The 23295-nt window shown below is 36.6% G+C and overlaps 2 protein-coding genes across 16 annotated transcripts in view; both read left to right on the top strand.

The window, feature by feature from the left end:
• Window positions 1–13047, top strand: part of tead3b (TEA domain family member 3 b) — a 32738-nt gene extending 19691 nt beyond the window's left edge. Inside the window, exons 4-16 of one of the 13 annotated variants that reach the window (XM_023954932.2) lie at window positions 2512–2576; window positions 5494–5556; window positions 5698–5760; window positions 7421–7432; window positions 8098–8223; window positions 8338–8381; window positions 8549–8605; window positions 8988–9052; window positions 9138–9274; window positions 10075–10248; window positions 10384–10527; window positions 10656–10808; window positions 10888–13047. In XM_023954932.2, coding sequence (XP_023810700.1) covers window positions 2512–2576; window positions 5494–5556; window positions 5698–5760; window positions 7421–7432; window positions 8098–8223; window positions 8338–8381; window positions 8549–8605; window positions 8988–9052; window positions 9138–9274; window positions 10075–10248; window positions 10384–10527; window positions 10656–10808; window positions 10888–11001 — 1217 coding nt within the window. In that variant the 3' untranslated portion in view covers window positions 11002–13047. The remainder of the gene's footprint in view (window positions 1–2511; window positions 2577–5493; window positions 5557–5697; window positions 5761–7420; window positions 7433–8097; window positions 8224–8337; window positions 8382–8548; window positions 8606–8987; window positions 9053–9137; window positions 9275–10074; window positions 10249–10383; window positions 10528–10655; window positions 10809–10887) is intronic. The other 12 variants (XM_023954935.2, XM_023954936.2, XM_023954933.2 and 9 more) reach the window with 12 other exon arrangements.
• A 1920-nt stretch (window positions 13048–14967) lies between these two features.
• smpd2b (sphingomyelin phosphodiesterase 2b) lies at window positions 14968–22491 on the top strand. Of its 3 annotated transcripts, none has more exons than XM_011474936.4 (11): window positions 14968–15126; window positions 16636–16752; window positions 16838–16934; window positions 17022–17098; window positions 17412–17505; window positions 18599–18688; window positions 18774–18856; window positions 19076–19208; window positions 20441–20545; window positions 20914–21088; window positions 21215–22491. In XM_011474936.4, the coding sequence occupies exons 2-11, from the start codon at window positions 16703–16705 to the stop codon at window positions 21637–21639; spliced, it is 1329 nt and encodes a 442-aa protein (XP_011473238.1). In that variant the 5' UTR covers window positions 14968–15126; window positions 16636–16702; the 3' UTR covers window positions 21640–22491. The 3 variants fall into 3 exon arrangements, with proteins under 3 accessions (XP_011473238.1, XP_011473239.1, XP_004068837.1); XM_011474937.3 differs by lacking the exon at window positions 14968–15126 and adding an exon at window positions 15145–15496 and having other exon boundaries at window positions 16636–16726; XM_004068789.5 differs by lacking the exon at window positions 14968–15126 and adding an exon at window positions 15166–15496.
• Window positions 22492–23295: the final 804 nt, after the last annotated feature.

The following is a 23295-nucleotide window of genomic DNA, read 5'->3' as shown; positions in this document are numbered from 1 at the left end:
AATTAAGTGACACTGTTTTGAAGCAAAGGGGAGTATACTGGCAAAATATTCAGTTTAAGTTTTAAAACGTATATTTGACTTCATTTCCGTTGACATACATTTTAGGCATAACAGATCAAACAACTAAATAAGAGCTTTAGATTTTTGCGTATCAGCCTTTTATTTATCATTTTGTGTGACTGTATGTTAAATGTGTGAAATAAAACCCATAAAGTCTCAACTACTTTTTAATTCCTTGATAATAATGCCAACTCAGCTGAAGAATTCAACATTTCATCCAAACAGGCCCTGATAAAACACTGAGTAGTTAGGAATATGAAAGATCGTAAAATACTTTTTTCTTGTGTTTGTTTGATTCTATTAAAGACATTTTGATAAAAATGGCGGTACCACGATTTAGCCACAGCTTCAGCTCTGTTTATGGAAAAGTCCCGCCCCTTTAACTGTCTCCACCAATCATTCTTGGAGGCTTAATCATACGTCATCAGTCTGACCAATCAAAAGTGGTTAAAGTCTTCACTTCCTTGTTCCAATTCTGCTCATACAGTTTCTCAGTTCCAACAAAAATATCAGCTAAAGCTCATCTTTAGTGGTGTAGCTTCCCGCGGGATCCGGTGTCAGACCGTGGAACAAGTGAACAAAACTATGAAGCTCAGAGAAGCGATTTGCTACAGTTTTTGCAATACATCTCCCATGATGCATTGGATTAAAGTGACAGCGTAAAATGAGTCTTTCCTGTTAAACATCTTGAAACCACAACGAACACACATGAAACAGTTTTTAAATCTTCTTGATGAAATCAGAGGTCAACAGTTTAGTTCTCTTTCAAGGCTTGTGTTTATTAACAGCCAAACATCCCAGAGTTTGGTCCAAGTCTTCTTTCTAACTTTCTAATCTTTCTAATAAGGTCTGGATTGAAGGATGAATTGATGAAAAAGGAAAAGTTAAGCTTAACTAGAAGTAATAGCAACATTTAAGAAACATTACTAAGGTGAAGTGGCCAACGGACACAATTAAACTAAATTAAAACAATGTAATCATCTAAAAAGAAATAAAACAGTTTTGTTAAAGTTTTCAAAGACTTTATCTTTGATTAAGACAAAAGAAAAACTAATAAAACTTCAACATGTTCACCTTTTGTGTGGCTACAGAAAACATAAATGTTTTTTTGTGTAAATTTTATCAAACATTGTGATCGTATAATTGTTCAAAAAATTACAATTGTCTTTGCACCAACATTTAAAAAAATACTTAAAAAATAAATCACTATTTAGAAAGAATATATTTGCTTTTTTGTGAGTTTACATAAAATTGCATATAAATAAACTGGAGGGAAAAAACAACTACCAGGGTAAAATTTCAAATAATTTGGTTGAAAATTATTATGGAAAACTAAATTAACTTTTATTACAACTTTTAGAAAAAAAAAACAGCTGCAACTTCCAGCTTTTTCTTCCACAATTATCATAAAAATGCTTGTGAGACTGGAGGGACTGTACATCAATACTGACTATGAGTTTCTCCTTTTTTAATTTTTGGATGTTGGTGTGCTGCAGGATTTTAGTCAAGGATAAAGTGTGCATTCGCTCCAAAAAAAGGTTGAAAAACACTGACCTAGATAAACGAGAACCTGCACTGACAGCACTTGATTAGCAATGACATGTTGTTGAGTCAAGTCACTTTGAGTAGTAATTTATTCATTTATATAAAACGTCAAATCAGCAGTCGTGTAGCCAACCAGACTGAGAGACAATTTAAAGGTTCAAGAAACATTTTACTTTCTACTGAAGCACCATGAGTTTCTAACATATGTTTATTTATTTTTTGTTTTACTTTTTTAACACACAGAATTTTGAGTTTTCATAGTCTGTAAGCCATAATAATCAAAATTACAAAGAGTAAATACTTCACTTATTGAAATCTTTGTGTAATAATTCTACACAATATGCATGTTTAAACTGAATGAGATTAATATGGAACGTTTTTAAGAGTTTTACATTTTTTGAGATGTTTGTATTACGGTACTTAAAATGTTTTCCTTCAATTAAATCTTTAACTTCTTGCTAATTCTGTAAATACCGTCTTCCTTTTAAAAACTATGCAAAATGCTTTTACAATCAGAAAATTGTTCAAAAGTTGATCATTATCTAGCTTTTATATACACAACTGGACATTTGATAAATCCCCTCTGTTGTTTTATTTTTCGATACTTTTTTGAAATTAAAATTATGTATAATTATTTAAAATGATGAATTAAATTTTTGTGTTGATCCTTTTAGCATCATATTACTGACAAATCTTTTTGTCTTACTGTTTAATACGTCTTTTGCAGTTTCATTTAATCATTAAACCCTTTTTTTATATAAAGAACATATGGAGACTTTTGGTGGTTTCAGCTCTTTTATCCTGTTCAATTCTTCATACGGAAAAAAAAAAAAAAAAATAGGCCAAGCATTGGCAGTGCCATTTTCTAACTGTTCCAACTGATTTGCTATGTCTGTTTTGTTTCAGGTCGTAATGAACTGATTGCAAGATATATCAAGCTGAGGACAGGCAAAACCCGCACAAGAAAGCAGGTAAACGCGTGAAGTCTGCTCTGATGTTTGATAAGAACGTGAGTTTTCTTACTTGATTCCTGCTAAGGCTGCACGATACGAGGAACACTCACGATGTGCGATATTAATGATCAATATTGGGATGACGATATAACTTGCGATAAATGAACGAATGGCATAACAACCAAAAACATCATTTCCATTTCACTGCAACAGATTAATTTAAATAGAAGTCAACATACCTTAAACTATACTCCAAATGACTCTTGTCAACATAGGAAATGAGCACCTAACATCAAAGGGCTCCGATTGGTCAGTTCTCTTTGCCATAAGATTGTTTTAGCACATTTAAGGTATCCATTTATTGTAATTTTTGCCTTTTTTGCGATATGCAGATTGCAAAGTTTTGATATAAAATAATGTAATAAAATGAGTAAATGTTAAAGTCCTATTAGTTGTCACATCTCTATACTGTATATAAAATTTGACCTCCACATTTGATCATGGACACAGGTATGAGCGCATACCATTTGGGGTCCAAACCCCCCAAGACCCACCCTGGGATTTGAACCTACGTACTTCTGGTCTCAGGGTGGACATTCTACCACTGACAGAAAATAGTCAGTTGTTTTCCAAAACATTTTGTTTATTGTATTTATATGTGAAGATATTATCTGCAGTTGCAGTTATATCTGCACATTGCACACATTTATTGCAGATTCTGGAGCTCGTGATGCACAGATTACATTAATTCATCCATCCACATAACCCATTGAATCCTGGGTCATGGGGCTAGTGGAGTCACAGCTGCTATTGGGCAAAAGCAGGGAACACCCTTAACAGGTTGCCAGTCTGTAGCAGGGATACATTACATTCAGTGTTTTATAATTATTTTATCTAAGACACCTTTTTTGTGACTTAATTTTACTCAGCAACCGTTGACTTTAAAAGTAAAGCTCATTGCGTCAGACGCACTAAATCCTCTGCACTTCCATGACCGATTTTAGAAGCATTGAAGTGACTGTAAATGTGTTTATTCAGCTGGACTTAAGAATTCATGCAAGTCATTTTTTTGCCTCTTTTTTTCTGAATGAATCTCGAAATGACACCACAGTGAAATTGTAAAGGGCTGCAAGTATTTACATTTTTATTACAATACACAGTCTGTAGGTACGTACGTCTGTATGTGCAGCAAAAGCCCCAAAAAAACATTATTAAGATCAATGTTCCCATCACTAAAGCCTGAATGTAGTCATGAAAACGAAGGCTGTAGTCGCATCCTGGTGTTGTGTGGTACACTCCTTTTGAGTCCACGAGAGGGCGGAGAAGGTTGTGGTTACATTTCTAACAGATGTTTCAAAAAGTACCGTAAGAGCTTTGAGACACAGCACAAACTGCGGTTCTCCTATGACGCCCATCATGAACATTAGACTCTTATAAGCAAGGAGAAACAAATAATCACTGAGAAAGTGCTGCGATGATGAGGTATGACCTTGAAATTAATTGATGTTTTTTGCTATATGTTGTGATGGATTTTGACATGAAAGGTGGAAACACTGAGGAAGAACTTGCATTTTCCCTATAATTCACTGTGTTTCGCACTGAATTTTTCAAGATTTGTTGATCTCTAAAGGGTTTATCTGCTTACACAAGATGGAATATATCATGTATAAATGAAACAAAAACATTTTCACATGCATAATATAATATGTTTTTCTTTATTCTTTACTGGTGGAAGGAGGTCAGTAATACTTGCAGCTTTTTTTAAATTAGTTTTTAACCCAAAAAACTTTCAAGATTAAATGTAAACTTATAAAAAGTGCCTACATTGTTTAGTTGAAGCCCTCTCCTGCTAAAGGTGAAACACATATTGTCGTCTCGCCACACTGCACACATCCAAGAATCAAACTGGAAACAGAGAACTTGGAGTCAGACTTTTAAGCACTGTCCCATCTGCAATTACTGCAGGACATAGTCTGGAGCTTTTTTCTTTGATTTTCAAATATTCTTTTAAAAGTAATTTTAACAAGAATGAAGATAATTTATCAGCTTTTTTTATTCTTTTGTAATATTATGCTTAAAGACCCACTTCATTCATCCTATGATCAGTGCTCCCAGTGGGCTTTTAATTTTAATTTTGCCGTTTTTAGCGTAAATAATAAAAACTGTTATTTTCTAGGACGTAGTTTCTGCATAGCGGCATTAGTTTCATTAGAAATTCACCTCTGAGTTGTGGGCGGGACTGTGGCAGGTAGAAACCCCTCCCCCCCTCCCTCCCTTCCCCTCCCCATTGCAGAGCAGGAAGTTTGTGGGCCCTCCCTGCATATTTTCTGTGTCACAAACGACATTTTTTATTGTCTGCTCCTAATTTACAACGGTTTCAAAAAAGAAATGCAATTTTAAGCTTAATTATCTTCATATATGTCCACTATCCTAAAAAAAATGCCACAAGAAGATGTTAAAAACACCTAAAACACAATCGCATTGGGTTTTAATACTCTGGCACAATCCTTTTTTTAAGGAAGACTTTACATTAACTTATCTAAAGGGTTTGCCACCTTATTTATACTTTTGATTTCATCTTGCTGACTTACTGACTCAGTGACCACTTGAGCACTGTGTACTCAAAAAAAAAACATGTATTTGGAGATTAGTAAAGCTCCAACACATTGATTACTATTGGTATTTGTAAAAAAAAAGAAATATCCTAATTGAAAAAGCTTTGTTTATCCTTTTGTGTTAAAAACCATCAACCCTAAAGCATAAATCATCACTCAGTATTTAAAATCCTGCTAGTTTTTGTTTTTGATAGTGGAAAATGAGCGGACTCTCCACCTTTGCAAGGTTCTTTGTCAAATTGTTAGGGGTTTTTTTTTTCTTTCTTTCGTTTTTTTTTTTTTTTTTTGCCATGCTCAAAAACTGTTTCACACCCCTATAGGTGTCTAGTCACATACAGGTGTTAGCACGGAAGAAAGTGCGTGAATACCAGGCGGGCATAAAGGTAGGTCTGCCGGCGTGCCACCCGGCCACACTGACTGGGCATCTCTTTCCTCTTTGGTTACGGCTTCTCTCTTTCTTCTCTCTGTCTTTTCTCTCCCTGCCATATTTCCTCTTCTCTCTTTCTGGCTATTCTTCTGTGCAGGTTTCTAGCCACTTGCAGGTTCTCGCCCGGAGAAAATCTCGCGAGATCCAGTCAAAGCTAAAGGTATGCGCTTCACCGCAGCTCCAGCAGGGGCCTTACATGCTTGGCTTTGCACTAATGGCTAATTTTTGCATTTGACTATCACTTCTTGCTTTTATTGCTTGTTCTGCTGCCCATCTAGATGCATTATTGCAATGCAGTATTCTAATTTTAGATAAGAAGAAAATGCTTGCTTTTTTTTATGCAGTGCACGAACAAACACAGCTTTTATGAAGGTTATGTGCTCCATTTGAATAATAATTCATGAAATAACTGCATTATATGTTTTTCAGTCTCTGCTCTAAATGAATGCAACACTTTAACAAAACAGGTTATTTAGCTGCGTACTATTCTTGCTACTTCTGTCTACTCCTACTTTGGCTTGTGGAGTTTACTTTATCCTTTAGGGCCTTCCTATTTCCCTACAATACTTGTTTCTATCATATCTTCAATTCTTATGCTTTCTAATTGTAATGTTTAGTTAGAATCTGTGTAAAATTAATCTTTTTCATTTTGCTTTTGACCTTTTTACTTTCTAAGTGTCTCTGGACTCTTTATTCTTCCTTTTACTTTTATATTTTTTGAAAACATGAATAAAACCATCTGCTGAAAACAATGCAAACTCTGTACACTGGAAACCCGGATCAACCTCACTAACACACAAACATTCAAGCCGTAATAGGCGAGAGAAAATCAACACCTTAATATTTATTTGAAGAATCCAAAACCATAAATTGCATTCTAAAATTTACATCTTTAACCGATTTTCATGTTTAAATTGTATTTATTTTCCCCCATCATTTAACTCTATGATGCTAGTTACACCTCTTTAAAAGCTCTTTTTAAAATATATTTAAAAACCCTGTTTCACATTTAGAAAATTATTATGATCTTGTGATTTTAAGAAGCTTATTTGCAAGATGAAACACAAAACCAAATTCCAAGATCAAACAAGAATTTGTGAGCAAATTCATGCACCAACTGTGCACCTGACATGTTACACAGAAACCTTCTTGATTTGAAAACTCAAAAAGTTCATTTACAATTTTTTTTTTAACTTTTATTTTTGTAGGCTGAACAGATTAAGAATTTTTTTTTATTTACAAGTGTCTTGGAAGGAGAGGGGAACACAAAATAAAGATTCACTCTGACAGGACAATTTAAGCAAATTAAACACCTCAACAAAATACTGAGACCCAGATAAAAGAAAAAAGAAAAAAAAAAAACAATAATGCAAAAGACAGTGTGACAGTGGGATCTGTGTTGGGGAAAGAAAAAAACCCAAAAACTTGTACAAGCTTCCTGAAAGATGAAAGTGTCCAACCTTGATGTCACCTGCGATGAGTCGTTAAGTATCCAGAAAAAGTCTTTATTTAAACGCTTGCATACCGGTAATATTTTTGTTTTATGGATACTCTAAGTTTTCCTTAAGTTTGGCAACACTTGCTACTCAGCAGAAAAAGCCGTGCTAATGTCCTTTAGCATCATTATTAAGCATCATGGCTTCAGAGTAACCTGATTAAACATGGTGTTTTTATCATTGCTGCTGTACGCCATGTCAACAAGGCAAAGGAGCCCTTATCAAGCCAAATTTCAAAACCCTATGACATTTATATGCCCATTAAATCTTAGTCTTAAAGCATCAGCTGCAAAGTACTAATGCCTTTTCTCTTTTTTGATTTAGGCAATGAATTTGGTAAGTGAACCCGACTTGTCAAACATGCTTCCCTCCTTCCCCTGTGTTTGGCCGTATAGTTTACTGTCTCTTTGCTATGGCCCTCTGCTGGCATGGCGTCCTGCCCCACTATCCCATAATGAGTTGATGCTGAAGAAATAGTATCCAGCACTGTTCTTCTGTCTGATGTGGCACAATCACCCCTTTTTCCTGGCAAAAGTTGCTTGCTTCGCATAAGGGGCTCTGTGCAATAAGGCTTCTCGTTTCTGTGCCATCTTCACTTCGACTGTTAAGTCAGAGCTTATAGGGTAAAATGCAAGCATTTTCAAAGAAAGACAAGAAAGTAATGTCATGCATTTATAAAAAGTTATGTGCACCTCTTTTAAGTTTAGCCTTTGACTTTTTTTTTAAACGGTAAAAACTGCTTTTTCACCCCATTTTTTTTTCTTTATTCTGACTTTCCTTTTCCAAAACAACACAGCTGTGTTTTGGTTTTTGCTTCTTCTCTTTACTTTTTTCCCCAAAACAGCAGTCTCCTTACCATCTAATAGACTACTAATTATTCACGTTGAAGCTGTCTGTTGTAGATATTTAGAAAAACTCTGCACATGTTGTTTCCACCTTTGAGGTGTGGATAGGCTGACATTTTGTGGTTGATTCCGTAATTTTTCTCTGGCAAAATGTAGGATCAGGCATCCAAAGACAAAGCTCTACAGAACATGGCAGCGCTGTCGTCTGCTCAAATCGTCTCCCCGAGTATGATAAAGAATCATCTTCCACCAATGTCTCCAGCCCCATATCAGCCTCCCAGAGTGAGACCTTTTCTCCTTTTTTAATCTATAAAAATAAAGATTTGTTGCAGTTTTACCATCGATATTTAAACACGAAAATAAACAGACTGTTTCCTTTATTTCCTTACTCCCCAGTTCTGGCCTGGTCCAATCTCTGTGCAGCCTGGACCCTCTCAGGAGTAAGTAAACACAGCGGGGGCAGGTCACATCTTCGTGGTGTGACTTCAGGGTTTGTACAGTTTGTAAAGAAGAAAATTAGAGAAATGTGAGACTGTAAAAAGGCTCGGTTTCACTACATGTCAGGTGGGTATGGCAGGGTTTAATGGATGACGTTTTTCAACACTAGGATGGTTGTAGATCTCAACCCGGGAAGGACTCCTGGGTTCAGCCGCACCAGCCATGTGTAAGTCCCCCTTTGCCAAGACCCCTAATAGTGACCACAAAGTTGCACTGATCTGTATGTTTTCTGCACTGATGTACAGCACCACCTAGCAAATTAACTGCTTCAGATTTGATCATAAACATACTAGACTAAATCCTCCTAATGCTTTATTTATCTTTAAAAGAAATCCTTAGAGTATATTCACAGGTGCTGTTTTGCATTCTTAAGGAGCACTGAAGCAGGTGAACTTACACCTAGCTGGTGCAGCAACACATGCTTCCCTTTGACACTAACATATTTGTACAATTTTACTCATTCCAAAGATAAAAACGTATCAGAGCCTGTTAGCTACATATATCTAATAAAGTTCCTTGCTTCACCAAAGTCTTTTATTGTATTACAGCATAAAACCATTTGTACAGCCCCCATACCAAAGCCTTCAAGGCCCCGTACAACCAGCTATACCAGGTAAATGTGAAGTAAAGATCGTTTTAAACGTTTTAAATGAAAGAAAACAAATTGTTTCATTAAGTTAAATGTGTGTGCACTGCAGCCTATGAGCCTTTAGCGCCTCCTCCGGCACCAACAGCCACCGCAGTTCCAGTATGGCAGGATCGAACGATTGCTTCCTCCAAGCTGCGGATGTTGGAGTACTCTGCCTTTATGGAGGTCCAGAGAGACCCCGACAACGTGAGTTGAATATTTAGAATAGTCCCTTTGATAAACCACTGAACAAGACTACTAATGACTTGCTCCATCAGAATCTAAATGACAGGGATTAGGAAATAGCTGAAGAATTCTTCATAGCTCTTTTTTTTTTAATGGACCAGAAGTAAACACGCACAGTACGTAGAAAGCAAAACTGTCACCTATGAAAATCCATTCATTTCATAGCTTAAAAAATCAACTTAAAAGTGTTTTACTTTTACACTGACACCACGATGATAGTTTAGCCCTTGTGCTATCTTAGATGACCCCACCCTTACATTGACGTGTTCTCCCTACCATGACAAAGGTGGATAAAGGTGGAAAGATTTCACGTTATCCATGGACACCAGTGAAGATCACAAATCATTAAAGAAAAAAGGTTCAGAGCACTGTCTAGTGGGTCTAGATGACCCAACTCCCAACGTTAAAGTGCCTAGGATAGCACAAGGGTTACAAGTAGCATCATAATGATGCTAGAATATTTGTTGACTCACTATTATTTTTTCACCCAAGCGTTTAGTGCTGACACCTACTGGCCTATAGTGGTAGTGTAGTTTAACAAAGCCGCATTGCTTTGTGCTCAAAACATTGACTGTATATGAGAAGTGGACTGAGTAAGTCTGACATCCCCCATAGAAAATGATTTGCTTCTGGCTTCAACCAACTGAAGGCGTCAGTCTCACAAAAAGTGCAGATTAAATTCACTATGATGAGATACTCCCTGTGTTGTGATGAGAGTTTTATCTTTAACATTCTTGTCTCTCTATCTCTATAAACTACAGTACAGCAAACACTTGTTTGTCCACATTGGACAGACGAATCCCTCATACAGTGATCCACTCCTTGAAGCTGTGGACATCCGGCAGATTTACGACAAGTTCCCTGAGAAGAAAGGAGGCCTAAAAGAGCTTTATGAGAAAGGCCCCCAGAATGCTTTCTTCTTAGTAAAGTTCTGGGTGAGTTATTTTAATCTGACCTCTTTTCTTATGACACAGTAATACCCTTAGAAGTTCAGAGTCTGGTTTAGTGATTACACAGAGGTCTTTTTGTTGTTGTGTCAAAATGTTGATGTTTTGATGAACTTTGTGCAGGCTGACCTGAACAGCAGCGGGATGCCAGATGGGCCCGGCTCATTCTACGGGGTCAGCAGCCAGTACAGCAGCGCCGAAAATATGACCATCACTGTTTCCACCAAGGTGTGCTCCTTTGGCAAGCAGGTTGTCGAGAAAGTTGAGGTAAGATTATTGATTGGTTTATTCCGTTTTTCAGAAAGAAAGAAAAAAATTGAATGCACCTGAAGTTCTCATTTTCTACTCACACCTCTTGTATTTTTTATTTTTTTTTATTTTTTCTACATTTACAGACAGAGTACGCCCGGCTGGAGGGAGGAAAGTGCGTTTACAGGATCCACCGCTCGCCAATGTGCGAGTACATGATCAACTTTATCCACAAGCTCAAACACCTGCCGGAAAAATACATGATGAACAGTGTTCTGGAAAACTTTACAATTCTACAGGTAAATTTGTCATTTATTGTTGGGAGAAACGTACTTTATCGTCTCTGGGGGTATTGACACTTTGTCTTTTCCCCTCTAGGTGGTGACAAATCGCGACACCCAGGAGACCTTGCTTTGTATAGCATTTGTGTTTGAGGTTTCCAATAGTGAGCACGGAGCTCAATATCACGTCTACAGACTTGTTAAAGACTAACAGCTTGCCAGGGAGCTTCTGGGAAACAACACAATCTCTCCTTAACAACCTCAACCATCCAGGAAGACTACAAGGAAAAATTAAAACGACGCCAAGCGGGCGCTCATGGACACATTTTAAGCTTTAAAGAACAAACTTGACAAAACTAAGAACTCGAGAACACAGCAACATCCTTAAGAAACTGAAGAACTGCTGACCACCAGCTCTTTTCTATGACTAAGATGAAGAGGTTACTTTTGTCAATATCACTAAGGGAGCTTGAAAAGTTTTACTTTGAGGGATAAAGAAAGTGTTGGGATAAAGAGGCTCTTACAGTAAAACCAAAGAAACCTGCTCTGAGCTGTAAGAGAAGAGTGTTAGAAAGCAGTGAGTATTGGAGCACAGGAGGGGCATGGAAACTGGAAGGCAAATGATATAGTTGTTGTTTTTTAGGGACGCAAGTGCCTCTTCACCAAAGTTTATATTATCACATGACATTTTGGATTTCCTTTTTTTTTTTTTACTACCTCTTGTTTTTAAATGGAAAAGAATTGCAAAAGCATTTTAATCAACATTTTTTGATGCAGTTTTTATCTATGGGCACACAGAAGAATGGGATAAAAAATTATCATGTAGCCTGTAATACGCAAAGTTTTAAGCGTAAAAAAGGGGATAATTGATTGTGTTGCCATGTTACACACATAACAATTTGTTACACACACACAAATCAGGTCTTACATGCATCTACAGTATCTGTTACTGTTTCTAGGGATGCTTTGTAAAATAGCTGTCTTGACATGAAGCCAGGCCTCTGCCTTCTTTACCAGACTCCCTATATTTCTCTCTGTTAGAAGACGTGTGCTTGGATGCACTTAAAATATCAAGACGGAGGTTCGCCACAACAGCAGTGCTTATTTTCTGCCTTGACATATGTAGCGTATTTTGATTAAAAACAAAGACTTTTTTTTTTCTTTACTGTGAGTCAGTGGACACTAAATGGAATATGTGTTACATAGGATTTTTGTTTCCTTTTCTGTTTGGGGAGGAAGCTCTTTGTTCACATTTTGACAACGCAAACTAGTTACAGGGGCGAGAAGGTAATCACTGTTTCTTTTGTTTAAAAAAGAGATTATATGCTGTGAAGTCGGCTCATTTTGCTTCACTCCTCTTCATTGAGTGTGTAATGAGAAGTTGCATTCATTGATAGAACTTCATTTTTATATTTAAGAAAGATCTGTTCAGGCAAAAACATTTTTTTTTTTAGATAGCTGTAAAGAAAAGTTGTCGTAAGGAGAGCTATCGTCTCTGGAGCGTGAGCATCAATTGTTATTTATGGGTGGAAATACCGAAGCGGGAGGGCAGGATGGGATTCTGGAAATGTGTTGACAAACTTCCACTGTTACAAGGATCACAGGACACGTATGGAGACGGGATAACCTGTCAGCCCTTGGGACGTGCTAGACAAGTGTCTAGTTTCTGTGGTTCACTGGACAACTTTGCTATGAAAGTGCAAATATATAATGTATTGGTGGTATAACTGCACCTGGCTTTGAATGTCCTATTTTGCAAGCTAGATGCAATAACACTCCTTTTTTTTTTGTAAGTCTCCAAGTTTATCTTTTTATACAGACTTTTTCTGCCCATATTAAAATTGGATGTTTTGATTCTGTCGTCTTGACTTTCAGTGTTTGCCATATGCTTCACTGAAAATAATGTGTGATTGTGTTGATAATTATTAATGAGATATCTAATGCATCATATTCTGAATGGTGTGGGACGCTTTATTTTATTTTGTTCTGTTTTTTTTGTCTTGGTTGAAGGTGGTTTACTATCGTCCTTGTTACCATTGTGCATTGCAATTTTATACTTAAAAGTAGAGGTTGGACTGTGTAATCAACAAATGTATCTAACAGTACAAGCCGCATGGTGCCTTTGGGGCCATTTTCCCCAGTAAATTCATTAAACGTGTTTATTGTGTTTTGTGTAATATTTTTGTCATTCCCATTTAAGAGCGTTCATAAGCTGCAACATTTTTGTAATATTGATAAAGGATCCATTGGTAAGAAAGTGGAAGTCTGCTCATTACATGCTTGATTGACTTTGTTATTTAAAAATCTTAATTATTTGAAAGATTTTTAAATTTTGAGGAATTAACAATACTGTAAAAGAAATGCCTTTATTTTTGTTTTTAGGATTTTTTTTTTACTGAAAGTGCTTTTGTTTCTTCCATGAAAAAATATATTTGTATCTGTTTATGTTATGTCAGTTTATTAGAGATATTTCCACTGCAAAGACATTTTCTGACTAAATCTCCCTAAATAACTGAGTCAAACTATTTTACACATTGATAGACTTGCTTTTCATCCAAAACAGCTTTAAAACATTTTTTTCTAGAAAAGGAATAAAAGAGCTTTTCCTGTTTATATTAAACTCAAAAATCTTATCGTGAAGCTGAACACTTTAAAAAGCTTTTAGATTATTTAGTAAGTTAACTTTAATTATCATTTTGTAATGACTCAGCTGTTACGTCACTGTTGCCGAGCTGCTAATAGACCAGCTTCATTAAAGAACTGTGGGTGCCTCACGCACCGCATTGCTTCGAACATCCTCAGAGAGGAAGAAGCAAACAGGGAGGAAGATTGCATAATGTCTTTTTCAGCTTCAAAGCCCAATTATGTAAATACTCCCAAACAGCATGGAGCTTATTTCTACTTCCATCCCTCTCACTCATGGTTTTCACCCATGATTCCCCACTTCCCACGAGTCCCCCTTTTATTCTCAAATTAAAAACCCAGAATAGATTGTTTCTACTTGAACAACTATGCTTACTGCAATGTTTCATGGAATATATATACTTTTACTGGGAAATCTGTGAGCATAATGTCAATAGTACAGTAAATGTTAGAATTAAAACAGATTCAAAGTTAACCAAACGCTGTGAGCTACACAAAGCATGAAAAGCGCTTTCTATGAACAATGTTGGGTGGATAGCCTGCTTTTTTCTGATAAATCATATCTTAGCATAGTCATGAAGTTGTATGAAGGTTCTAAGGATAAAACTCCCAAAATTTGCATTATAAAAATTACACAAATGTGCAATAAACACATTAAAACCCATGCTCGAGGCAAAGTTGAATTGCAGAAGGTTGTTTTATTATTTAATTTAACCATCTTTGCACAAAGCAAGGCAAAGTCATTTTTGCAGGACTGTGCACAAAATCACCTCTTTGCAAGATGGCAAGTCTGACTCTTAGCAAAAAGTAGTCTAGTAAAGTGTACTACAAGTGAACTTAGTCTGCACTAAAGGTGAGGCAATATACTTGAAGTTTACTATTTGTACGATATCTGTATATTGTAAACATAAAATGCTTCAATTTAGTCTGAAGAAGTTTTCAGTTAGTATTCTTCCTACACTGCATGGTCAGACTCTAGTATACTTGGCATACCTATACTCAAGTAGGCTATCCTTGATAAAATAAACTTCAAAAGTACCAGTACTACTTGGTTTTGCTAAGACACATCTAATATATAAAGTAAATCTTTTGTAAATATAAACATAAAACACACTTTTTTAATATAAAACAGTAGTCAATTAATAGGTTTTGTTTTTCCCAAAATGAGGAAATTAAACTTATTCCCAGTGTATGATTCTAATTTTTAAAAAGAGTTTTTTTGAATGCATAACTATGGGGGAAATTTTTAAGGCTTTTTTGGCAGATTCTTGTAGTGTTTGCAAAAAAGTGATCTCTCCAGCGATTCCCTTTTTCCCTGATCCATCATGAGGTGGTTTTCCCTTCCATTTTGGCGATAATGTTCTTGAATTACTACTTGAAGATTCCACCGAGTACCACTACTCAGTGGATCCATCTAGACTATGATCCCATCCCTTCCTTTTGTGCTGTAAAACGGACTAAAACACTTCCTCCACAGAATACCCACAACAATGTGCTTAGGAGATTATGGAAACACTATTTCCCAGGATGCCTTGCGAGGTTGTTAACTCAAAACGGAAACTACGTCTTCAAAATAAACTTAAAGTGAATTTGTAATTCTGAGCTAAATAACTGTATCAGACGCGTTTGGGGACTTTTAAACCTACTGTTTATTTTACGTAGCTGTTTGTAATAACAGCTACACCCCAAAACTGTAAGTATAAATCAAGATGAGTTTTATTTTATGTATTCGAAAAGGGAAGAATGAAAACTCACCCGGAGGCCATTTTAAAAAAATGTTTTAGTGATGTTATCTTTTAATATATATTTTTAAACTTGTATCTCGTTGGAATATCGCAGTTTTGGAAACGTTTCATTTTACCTCAATGTCTGTGTTTGATACCTGACTCTATTCGGGGGGCTAATGCCATCTCTTTCGTTAATACGGCTACAGACTGTCTACAGAGAAGTACAGAAAGGCTAGCAGACAGACAGGAAGTGGTAAGCGGTATTTAAATAGCTGCAAAACACGGACCGCCGTCGCTATATCAGCTAACTAACGTCCACGTCGAGAGCTTCATGCGGTAAGATTGTTGAATAAACATATCCGGTTAGTTAAAGCCGGAATTATTTTGACAACCCTATTAGGACTAGCTAAAAAAATAAATATATTGAGCAGTTATACGCTTTCGTCTGCATGAGCAAATTAATAATTTCATTCATAAGATGGCCACAACTAACTAACGACGACATTTGAACTATTTGCACCAAAATTTCTGGTGCTACTAGCTGAAGAATTGCTGCGTGTGTATTAAATAAATAGTTGTCTTTCGGGGCTTCGTATACCACCTTTAGGAGACTTGCTATAAGAATTTATAGTAAACAATTATTATGCAGTGTTAATGCAATTTAATTGCCTGAGGTACCTCAGTCAGATAATTCTTCAAAAAAAAAGTTGAAGTTTCAAGTCATCAAGTGAAGCTAGCAAACCTCCGGTCATAAACATGCTATTTCAATGGAAACGGCGTCCTTTTTTCTGATTGGCTAATATACAAACGTGCATTCTATCATGGTTGTGTATGGAGGCTCAAACATCCATATAATTAATTAAACTGCATTTAAAGTTGATTCAAAAACACTTTCGACTTCGTAAAGCCATGTCGTCAGCACTCTGTCTGTGTGACCAGAGCATGTTGTTGAACACCAAGAAAACAGCTGAGTGGAGTCACTTTTTGTGTTCTTTGCTTTACACCTCAAATGTCTGACTCAGCTGAGTGTCAAACACATGATTAAAAAACATTGATTAGTTGTCAACTTTGGCAGATGAGTCAGCAGAAAAGATTATGACATATGTGATCTTCACCATACAAATGTTGGACTCTCTGTCACTGCTTTTATTTATAATTACCTTTAGATAAAACATTTTTTAAAACAAAAAACGTTATTGATGTTTTCAGTCAAACAGGAAAGATTAAAAGAGTAATAAGCCTGCTCTGGTGTTTAAGTGCTTATTGTCCTTTTTTTTTAAACATATTATTATTATTATTATTATTATTTTAAACATATAGTTATTATAAATGTATTGTTGGTTTGAAAGTTGTTTTCAAACTAATGAAGCTACAGATTGCTTGTATACATTACGTTTTGAGCATTACGGCTATAATATGTTACAATATTTGAACTCTGACATCAGCAAATGGAAATCTGTCTTTTTTCACATCAGGGTTTGTTTGAGTTTCCTTTCCTGTTGTGAAACGGCATCATTTGCATTGATCCCCTGACCTGACAGCATGGATAACACGGACCCTGATGCTGTGCGAGTCTTCTCTTTGAACTGCTGGTTTGTTGAAAAAAGAAAAATATTCCTTATATAAATAAAGAAGTGTAAGCTAATTTCATATCCTGTTCTTCTTTTGTTTTCACAGGGGGATTCGCTATTTAAGCAAATATTGTTCTCAGCGGTATCACATGATTGGAGAGTTGCTGTGCAAAGAAAAACCTGATATTGTCTTACTGCAGGAGGTTGGTAGAAGCTTTAACAAAGTTGTAACTAGTTCCATATGCACGCAGCAGGCATTAATACAACAATATGACTGTTTTATGTTGTAGGTGTGGAGTGAAAAGGACTATCTCTTTTTAAAAAAGAAACTTTCCTGCACTCATCCTTACACTCACTATTTCAAAAGGTAATTTGCTCATCTACTTCCAATGCAAAGTCTCAAATTACTTTTATTTTGACAGCATTTTCTCAATAATTAAACTTAAAGCATGATATAAAAAAACACAAACTTTTGAATTAATTTCGTTTATACTTCCATTGTGGTTTAAGAAACTGTTCTGCTCCTTTTTCTGAGTATGTAGTGTTTATCTCTGTAAAAAAACAAAAGCATATTTTTTTTTCATTTGCAGTAACATAACTTTAGGACTTTAGTGTACTGTGTCCCATTTGAATACCAGTATCTAAAAGTGCAGCTTTTCTTTATTTGTCTTTCTCTGCAGTGGAGTCATAGGCAGCGGGCTGGCTATTTTTTCTAAACACAGAATCCACGACACGCTTCTTCATCGCTATTCACTCAATGGTTATCCCTACATGGTAAGTCAGCAGAGGCTGATTGACACATTCCTAGAATGTGTTTGCACAACTTTTCAAGAAATGCTCCTAATCTTTTCCTTGGTTAAGTCTTATTTGAATTACCGGTGTGTTGCATTTCTGTTGTCATCGTTCCTCATAAAATTTGCACAGAAAATTTTTCTTTTTTGTAGTCTTTTGCAGCCGTGACCCGATCAACGCGCACAGATAAAACCTAGGTTGTGCTCTAGAACCCTCCCATTGCTCTTTGCTCCATTAAGTGATGACCTGTTAAAACTCTAAATCTTCTCATATTGACTTCAGCCAGCGTGTTAATAGATATTTATTCATGAAGTGAGGACGTTTGTTGTTCCCTCTTAAAGCGTTCACACATCTGGAAAAATTGCCTCTGTAATTTCTATTGAATTAATGGTCACTTAAAAAAAATATTTTTTAAATAAACGGAATTTCTATTATTATTATTATATTAAAGGGTAAATGGCGTATACTTATATAGCGCTTTCTACCCTCTTTCGAAGGCCCAAAGCGCTTTACAGTCACAGTTCCATTCACCCATGCACACACACATTCACACACTGGCGGCGGCTCCGCTGCCAAACACTGGCGCCAACCTCCCACCAGAGGCAAGGTGGGGTTCAGTGTCTTGCCCAAAGACACTTCGACACATGGGCGTGCAAGGCGGGAATCGAACCTGCAATCTTACGATTATGGGTCGACCGCCCTACCGCTGCACCACGGCCACCCGTGGTGGTAAAATTATGACGTCCCCTGTTAAGTGAATTATGAATCAATTTGTCAATAAAAATTACAGCATGAGTCTCTTAAACTTATGTCTACATTTATGAGCTTCTTTAATTTAATACAATTAAAAAGTTAATTTGTGAAAATCCTTTGTTTTTGTTTGAATGCTATCTAGGTGTTTCCTTCAATGGCATTTATAATGTTTGGATTAATAATAAATAAATAAAATCAATATTTCAACATGGGAAGTTTCTTGATAAAGTGTGAAATGACGTTAAAAAATCAGCAAATGTTTGCTAACGGCAGAGAATATCAGACACGTAAATCAAAGTGAGTATTTTCTGTCTCTTTGCAGGCTCACCATGGGGACTGGTTCGGTGGAAAAGCCGTCGGCATGGCGGTCTTAAGCCTTGGCAACCTGACTGCGAATGTTTATGTTACCCATGTAGGATCTCATTTGATCCCTTTAGTTGTCTTTGTCCCCTGACATTGGTGATCAGTGTGCTGGTGTTCTCTTGTTCTGATTGAAGCTGCATGCAGAGTATAACAGGGAGAAGGACTCTTACCTTGCTCACCGGGTGGTTCAGGCCTGGGAATTGCAGCAGTTCATTCGGTGAAGTCTCTTTGGTTTTATACAATATTTTGCTCATTGCAAAGTGTTGAACTTTTTGGGGAAAAAAGTTCTCGTTTGTTTAGCATTTGGCTCTTGCTTCGTAGTATTTTCTTTTAATCTGTAGAGCATAACAACCAGTACTTATTAACCCTTTTTCCTTTAGATGTCATTCTCTCTTTTTCTGTCATTAATGGCACATTTCTCTTGATGCTCTTGTAGTCACACATCTGCTGGAGCGGACGTGGTCATTCTCGGCGGTGACCTTAACATGCATCCTCAGGATCTGGGCAATAGACTGCTGAGATCTTACACTGGACTGAGAGACGCCTACGCAGAAACTGCAAAATTTGATGTATGTTGCACCACAAGATAAATATTGGCTTTTTTTTGTCCTGTTATTAAGGTTATATTTTAAGTTAAGGATTCAAATGTAGTTTTGGCATTTTTTAAGGGTTTTAGTCATTATGTGACAGTAAAATTCCCCCTAATTCCCCCTATGACAATTTTTTTTCTTATAAAAACATTCCCAGTGGTGTTTTAATTATGATTATGACGTTTTTCACCAAAACCCCACAACCTAAATTGCTTTAAAAGTAATATTTCATGTTTAATTTTTCAAACACATGCAGCCAGTGCTGAGCCTTATCTTGGCCTCACAGACCCAGAGGAAGGCTTAAGTTTAGTTTTGAGGTTAGGGTTAAGCTTGCTCGGGCCTCCTGAACCTAATGATATTTTACTTCTTCTCATCGACGCAATAATAAAAGATGTCCCCTGATTTTATTCTTGTTTTTATTTTTCCCCTTTGGTCAATGCGGGACAGCCTTCAAACTGGGTAGAGAGAAAACACAAATGCAGAGAGCATATTTGGGACTTCAACTTAAAGTTTAATTTTCAATACGAGCGGCCAAAAACAAAATGCAGCCTTGGACGCACTTAAAATACGTTCCGTGAATGCAGTAACACGCCATCTTCTCTTCTGCTGCACCTGAGCCTGTTCATGGTGGACGGGGCAGATCAGGGATCTTGTGCAATGCATTGTGACATCACAACGGCTCACTAGTTCAAACCAAGCGTCTTTGGGACAGTCTGATTGATGGCCATTTAAAAAGAGAAATACTCATGTGACATTTTTTTATTACATTTGTTCTCTTTCATAAGAAAAATGCCACAAGAACATGTCAAAAACGCAAAAAACAAACTTGATCTACTTCGGAGGGGAACTTTAAGAGTTTTGTGACACAAGTGGATGTTGGAATGATAAATGCAACAATGACAAACAAAATGGACTGTTCATGCGCTGAACAAACTCTTGTTTTTTTTAAACATTTATCTTGATCTTTAAGGATTTTACTTGAAAAGTTTTGTATTGCCATGTGTTACATGCATTTCTTGCAAAAACTGTAAGATAAAATCAGCAGAAAAAGGTCATACGTAAATATTTACTTCAGTTCATCATCATATAATGTGACTGATGGAACATATTGTCAAGACCACAAAAAGTCAAACTTAAAAATATAAAGTCCTATTAACAAATGGCTTATACATCTGATAAAAACCTACCTTTGCTTTTTGTTGTTGTTGCAGGGATGTGAAGGTGGTGTGACTCTTATAGCAGACAATCCTTTTATTAGTCAAAAGGAGATTTTTCCCTTTGAGAAGGGAATTCGAATCGACTATATCCTGTTCAAGGTAAGTTAAGCATTTGTTGCATCTGCTGCTGTCTCTATTCATTCATGATTGAAAATGAATCCTTCCAGAAAATAAGACTCATCAGAAATGCAGAAAAAATCTTTAGCTAATGTGAGAAGCCCCAGCAGCTTCTCTGAATAAAAATAGAATGTATTCTTGATGGTTTTGGGAAAACTCCTAAGCAGCTCACAAGAGACACAATACACTCCATGGTTTGTCACAGTGTTGGGCTTTTAAAATTAAAACACAAATTGAAATGATGTCACATTAGGAGACTTGCAGCAGAATATTTACAGGCTCTTTTAATCAGTTGAAACCAGCATTTCAGACATTTGAATTTTAAAATGCTTTTCTTTTTGTCATCCCAGGGATCCTCTCGGGCTGAGATTGGTTGTGATTCCATGTCAACCACCAAAGGCTCTGTTGCCGACAGTCCATTCCCGTTTTCTGATCATGAAGCTCTCACTGCTGAGCTGAAGCTGGACTCCTGTGTTTCACCTCAGACTGGAAATGACAAACCATGCAAGAACCCGGACTCTGCAGGTATTCTGTTCAGCAAGAATACAGAAAAACTGACCTGGATCAAAAGGGAAAACAATTTTTTCCCAGCAATTTAACTTGTAAATGGATAAAGATCTGGCTCCTTTTCTCTCTCTCTCCTGGTTTTAGGGAACCTGGCTGAGTTGGTTGACATTGTGACTGAGGCTCGTACTGAAGTCAAAGTGGGCTTGCACTGTGCTGAGAGAATGCGCTACACTGCAGCCCGTACTGGGGTGATGGGGCTGGCCCTGCTGTTCCTGGAATTGGCCATCGCCGCGGTTCCCTGGTTCGCTCTGGGAGCAGAACAGCCCTTCCCACAAACCTCTTTCTACCTGCTGGCAGCGCTGTGTTTCGCCGTTCTGCTGACCACCTTTCTGCTCTATATCTTTTACACAATTGAGATCAAATCTCTCCAGGGAGCTGAAGACCAGATGAGGCTGGCGGTGGGTAGTTTGCATGAAAAGCTCAGGGGGTTTCCTGCCACTCAGCCTCACTGTGCCTCCATGGAGCCACCAGAGGGTCAGGAGCCCCCTGCCAGAGACCCAGAGGAATAATTTCAAAGTAAAATGAAGCTTTTTTTTCAACTAAAATGTATGCTGAAGAAAAACACAACCAACAATTGAGACATTTCTGACAGTAGTACATGATGCATGCGTCATGTTGACACTTTTAATCATTTCTAGGCTTCAGGTATCCTCCTTAGCACCTGCTGTGCCCACATATGCCTCCTTGCACATATTTTACACCTGCGTGGTGATGCTGAGCTTTAAGACATTCATGTGAATGTTTGTGTTTTTAAACTTCAGGTCGGCGTTGCATTCCACCAGCACACAATATGCACAGGACCATTTTGTTTCAATGTTTTCCATGTCGTGCTTTCTGTTGTTACTTAGAAAAAGCACAGTTAGTGATTAAATGCTAACAGAAAAACCTTTTACTGTACAGATATCTCACTCCAAATGATGAAGAGTTTACATTTCACTTTCTGGGTAGTTACAAGGTGAGAAGACTGATCTTTAAACCCATTTGGGTTGTTTGCAGCTAAATCCAAGGGGAAGGAGCAGAATCTTTGTATCAGTTCTCTGTGCTCAACCTCCTCTTCTAAATGTTAGAGATAAGCTACACTCCTCTAAACATCCCTGTATGTTCTGACTATGCAATAGAGAATGTTCAATGCAGTGACTTGATTGTAAAATGTCTTCTAAAGTCTTAAATATAGATTAACCCTATGAACTCCTTTTATTATTCTAAAAATAAAGTGATTTGATTATTTTTATCATGCTCTATAACCGTGTTATGAAGTTGGTAGTTCTCTGTTTAAAAATAGCATTCAAATCAAATGAAGTAAATTCCTAATGAAAACTGTGATGCAAATATTTGAAGCAATAAAAATCTTTTACATGCTGCTTTTTTTTGTTGTAACTGTGAAAAACCACAACTGAATGCAAACATGTGTGACAAGAAATTACACCATTCACCACTAGAGGGCAGTCTCCAAACACCTGACCGTTGAATTTATCGTGAACTCTACAAATAAAAATCTGTAGGCAAGAGGTAGATCATTTTTTTGCATCAAGGCAAACATGAATGCAAGATAATTTGGTTATTTTATAGCAGACACATGCTATTAATACCAATAAATAAAAAATGTAGCACTGTAAATCTTTAATAAACAATCACACTTGTGTTCATCAGAAAAATCTCTCTTTTTTTTCAAACAGTAGAATGTTTAGAATACTTTATGCTTAATATTTCCTTTGCACAATCATCTTAAGAGCTTCCAGAGTCAACCGCAGCACATTTCATTGCTTTTGCATGGAATTAAGGGCTTTATTCAAATTGATCAAATCAAAAATAAAACAAGACAAACACCAGAAACACACACACACACATCTCTCACTAGTAATATATCAAACTTAGGTTAATCACGTACTCAATCTAAATGGTACTTTATTGTATCCGTATTATAATATGGATTTCTCTGATTTTGGTATGGGTCAATAAATTCAATGAACATTTTGCCGAAGACAGATCTGGTTGGATGGTGGGAATAGAAATTGGTTCATCGATTAATCATTACATGCCTAGTATTTTCCAATATTGACATAATACATTTATTTCGTTTTGAAGGATTTTTATAATGGTATAGGTCGATTTGAATAACAACTTGCCTCAGACAGATCGATCTGGTTGGATGGTAGCAATAGAAA

This window comes from Oryzias latipes, chromosome 5, assembly GCF_053564925.1.
Source record: "Oryzias latipes strain Hd-rR chromosome 5, Olatipes_Hd-rR_3.1".
Classification (NCBI taxonomy): Eukaryota; Metazoa; Chordata; class Actinopteri; order Beloniformes; family Adrianichthyidae; genus Oryzias; species Oryzias latipes.
Note: the sequence above shows the minus strand (reverse complement) of the source record. Positions and strands in the feature narration are given on the sequence as shown.

Coding starts and splice junctions, on each gene's coding strand:
- smpd2b (XM_011474936.4), top strand. CDS start 16,703: ATGGATAACACGGACCCTGATGCTGTGCGAGTCTTCTCTTTGAACTGC. Junction 16,753..16,837: donor GTCTTCTCTTTGAACTGCTG/GTTTGTTGAAAA, acceptor TTGTTTTCACAG/GGGGATTCGCTATTTAAGCA. Junction 16,935..17,021: donor ATATTGTCTTACTGCAGGAG/GTTGGTAGAAGC, acceptor TTTATGTTGTAG/GTGTGGAGTGAAAAGGACTA.